Below are 3,917 nucleotides of genomic sequence, written 5' to 3' on the forward strand. Positions count from 1 at the left end.
GATTCCTTTTTGAGTCATTTCTGCCGTGCCGGCGCGGATGCTGCGCGGCAGGATCTGCACCTCTCTCCTCACCGAACCAGATGTGCACCCAGATGTGCCCCCCCCCCCGACGCCGTTCCACCACATCTCTTCCATTTCGCAGGTCTCCGCAGCCCGGGATGGCCGGCACCATGTCCTGGCAGCGCTGAGGTTGGCGGGACGGGCGGCGAGCGGAGCACGGCCGGCGAGGAGCCATGGGGAGCATCTATAAGGATACTTCAACACGGAGAAGATCCGGGAGCACTACAACTACACCAAGGAGGGCTCGGAAAGCTCCTCCACCACCTCCCGTTTGGTGGTGTCCATCCTCATCATCGTGTTGTGCTGCTTCATCGTGCTGGAGAACCTGTTGGTCCTCATCTCCGTTTGCCGCAACAAGAAGTTTCACTCGGCCATGTACATCTTCATCGGGAACTTGGCTTTCTCCGATCTCTTGGCGGGTTGGCCTCATGGCCAACATCTTGCTCTCCGGAGCCACCACCTTCAACCTGACGCCGGTGCAGTGGTTCGTACGGGAAGGCACGGCCTTCGCCACCTTGGCCGCCTCCGTCTTCAGCTTGTTGGCCATCGCCATCGAGCGTCACGTGGCCATCACCAAGGTCAAGGTCTACAGCAGCGACAAGAACTGTCGGATGGTGCTGCTCATCGGGGCTTGTTGGGTGATCGCCGCCGCCATCGGCAGCTCCCCATCATGGGGTGGAACTGCATGAGCGACCTGCGGGATTGCTCCACCGTCCTCCCCCTCTACTCCAAACGTTACGTCCTCTTCGTCACCACCATCTTCACCCTCATCCTCCTCGCCATCGTGGGGCTCTACAGCCGCATCTACTGCATCGTGCGCTCCAGCCACGCCGAGATCGCCACCGCCCAGACCCTGGCCTTGCTCAAGACGGTCACCATCGTCCTGGGAGCCTTCATCGTCTGCTGGCTGCCGGCCTTCATCATCCTCCTGATGGACGCCTCCTGCCCCGTCCGGGCGTGCCGGATCCTCTATAAGGCGAACTATTTCTTTGCCTTCGCCACGCTCAACTCGGGCCGCCAACCCCATCATCTACACGCTGCGAGCAAGGACATGCGCCGGGAGTTCCTGCGGGTGCTGTGCTGCTGCGGGGCCGGGCGCCAGGACCAGCCCCCCGCCGCTGCGGGCTCCCGCTCCGCACCTCCAGCTCGCTGGACCGCTGCACCCCGAAATACGAGTTACCCACCTCGCCTATCACCCGCGAGTGTACCACCTCTGTCTAGGGGTCCTGGCCGCCCCACGGCCACCCCACGGCCACCCCACGGCTGCCCAGCCCCACGGCCACCCCACGGCCACCCCACGGCTGCCCTGCCGCCGGGGCAGTGGTACGAAGGGAGCGGTGTCGGGGTGGGCATTTTTCTAGGTACGGATGGACAACTGCACCTTCACCCCGGGCATCCCCCCCGCCTCGGGCATCCCCCTCCCGGGCATCCCTCCCGGCATCCCCGGTTGCCGGCGGCGTTGCCGACACTCTGGCCGGGATTGCCGTGACCGGTGCGCGCGCCGGCGTGTGCGTGCGCGCGGGCACGGGCACGCGTGTTGCTCTTCCCACGCCCTGCCCGAGCCCCGGGGCCCCCGCGGGACCTGTCAGACGGGTCCTGGGGCCCCTCCCCGCGCCCGGCTCCCTGCGGCACCCCTGGCGCCAGTGGCAAATCCTCTGCCCCCGGCTGCTCCCCGGCACCGTGGGTGGCTCCGACCGCTGCTCCAGCCCGGGCCGGGGGGGCTTTGCCAGGAAAGCCGGGCCTGGGGGGACGACGACACACCGGGGACCCCCACGTCCTCAAGTTCCGCTCCGTGGTCCTGCCGCGTGCTGGCACGCGGAGGTGGGAGGATGCCCCGTCGCGGCCGGCTCCGCCGGGGCCCCACCCCATCCCTGTGACCCCCCCCAGGGGCCCCCCCACCCCCAGTGACCCTCCCAGGGGCGACGGTTGTATTAAAACGGCGCTTCTCCACCTGCCTCCGCCTCCTTCCTGGCCCGGGACGGGGACCACCGAGCCCCCCCTGCTCCCTGGTGCGCCGTCGGGGCGGGACGGAGGGGACGGGGCTGCGGGGACACGGGGGGGACCCCAAATTTGGCTGGGTGGGCACCTTCAACACTCCTCAATTTTTCCCACCGGGAGCCTCGGAGAACCCGGCTGAGCATCCCCCTCCCCGCCCCGGGAATGGGGTCGGGTGCTTTGCCCGGTGTCCCGGGTGCCAGCACCCAAGGGTGGTGTCGTGGGCCGCGGATCTTCGCCCTCGCCCCGGCTTTTGCCGCCTCCCCGCGCGCTGGCGGGCGATGCCGCGGCGTCGGGCACGGCAGGCGCTTCCTCGCCTCCGTCTCCGGCTGCTCCCCCGCCGCGGCAGCGGCGGCATTTCGGGGAAGCCCTGGGCCGCGCTGGGGGGGAAGCGAGGGGACACGGGTGTCCCCCCCGGCCTTGCAGACCCCCCGCCCTGCTCTTGCAACCGCCCCAACCCGGTGCCTTGTGCTCCCCGGTGCCGGCTTGGGCTTGTGCCGGCGCCAAAACCTTTGATGCCCCAATTTGGCCCCATTTCCTCCCTTGGAGGGTGCAGAGGAAACGAGGGGGGGGGTTTCGTTTCCGCCGCCGCCGTCGGGACGGGTCCCCATCTGGGCACCCTCCGGGCGCCCCGGCAGTGACCCGTGGCGGTTCGGCCGCCCCCACGGCGCCGGGGCCCCGACCACCTCCGTAGGCGACGGGGAGGGGAAACTCCACCATTTCCCCATCACCGTGGCTGCGTGCCACCGGGCACGGGGACCCCCAGCCTGGCCGGCGGAACCCCCCGGAACGCCGAGAGCAGCTGCTGGCGGGGATGGTGATGGATGGGGGAATCCCGCGGGAAAGGCCGCGGCTGCTGTGATTCATTACGACCAGGCGGGAGCCGGGACTCGGCTGTTTTGGGGGGCCGGGAAAAGGGGGGGTCAAGCTGCTCCAGGGCTGCTCCGGCCTGGTTGGTCTCTGCGTCGCCTCGCCGAGGCGTGGGGGGCCGGGGGGCCCCGGCACGGGGGCTGTGCCGGGGGTTTGCGCCGCGTCGCGTGCGCATGTGAGGGGTGGCGGGTGCGGAGGGTCCCGTATGGCCCCGCCGCCCCATGGCTGGGTCCCACCCTGGGGGGTCACAGCCCGGGGTTGCCCAGCCGGGTGCAGCCCCAGGGCTGCCCAGGGGCTGCACCCGGCTGGGCAACCCCGGGCTGTGTCCCCCCCCCCCATCCCTGCCATGGTACAGCCTGTCCCCCCCATCTCCACTGTGCTATGGCGTGTCCCCCTCTGTGGTAGAGCCCACCCCCCCAGCCCCACAGTGGTACAGCCCATTCCCCCTTCCCCACAATGGTACAGCCCATCCCCCCCCTTCCCCACAGTGGTACAGCCCACGCCCGCCGTGATAGGGCCTGTCCCCCCCCCCCCCACCCCGGCAGTGCTACGGCCCGCGTCCCCCCTCATCCCCCAGTGGTACGGCCCGTCCCCCCCTTCCCCAGCCTCCAGTGGTACGGCCCGTCGCTCCCGCTCCCCTCACTGGTACGGTCCCCCCCTGAGGCGGTCCCTCCCTGTCACCCCCCCCTTCTCCGTGGCACGATCCCCCTCCCGCCCCGCAGTGGTACGTCCCGTCTCCCCCTCCCGCCCCGCTGTGGTACGTCCCGTCTCCCCCTCCCGCCCCGCTGTGGTACGTCCCGTCGCCCCCTCCCGCCCCGCTGTGGTACGTCCCGTCTCCTCCTCCCGCCCCGCAGTGGTACGTCCCGTCGCCCCCTCCCGCCCCGCAGTGGTACGCTCCCCCCTGAGGCGGCCCCTCCCGCCCGGCCCGGCCCCTCCGGGCCGCGTCTCCCCGCGCCGCCCCGCTCCGGCCGCCCCCGGACAGGTACCGCCCA

The 3,917-nt window shown here is 70.7% G+C and overlaps 1 protein-coding gene across 1 annotated transcript; it reads left to right on the forward strand.

The window, feature by feature from the left end:
- The first annotated feature begins 233 nt into the window (after nt 1–233).
- On the forward strand, nt 234–1,281 carry S1PR2 (sphingosine-1-phosphate receptor 2). The gene is given in 5 exon segments (XM_009807150.2): nt 234–249; nt 252–480; nt 482–717; nt 720–1,172; nt 1,175–1,281. Coding segments are annotated over 5 exon segments (1,041 nt in total).
- Nucleotides 1,282–3,917: the final 2,636 nt, after the last annotated feature.

The sequence above is a fragment of the Gavia stellata genome, chromosome 38 (genome assembly GCF_030936135.1).
Source record: "Gavia stellata isolate bGavSte3 chromosome 38, bGavSte3.hap2, whole genome shotgun sequence".
Classification (NCBI taxonomy): Eukaryota; Metazoa; Chordata; class Aves; order Gaviiformes; family Gaviidae; genus Gavia; species Gavia stellata.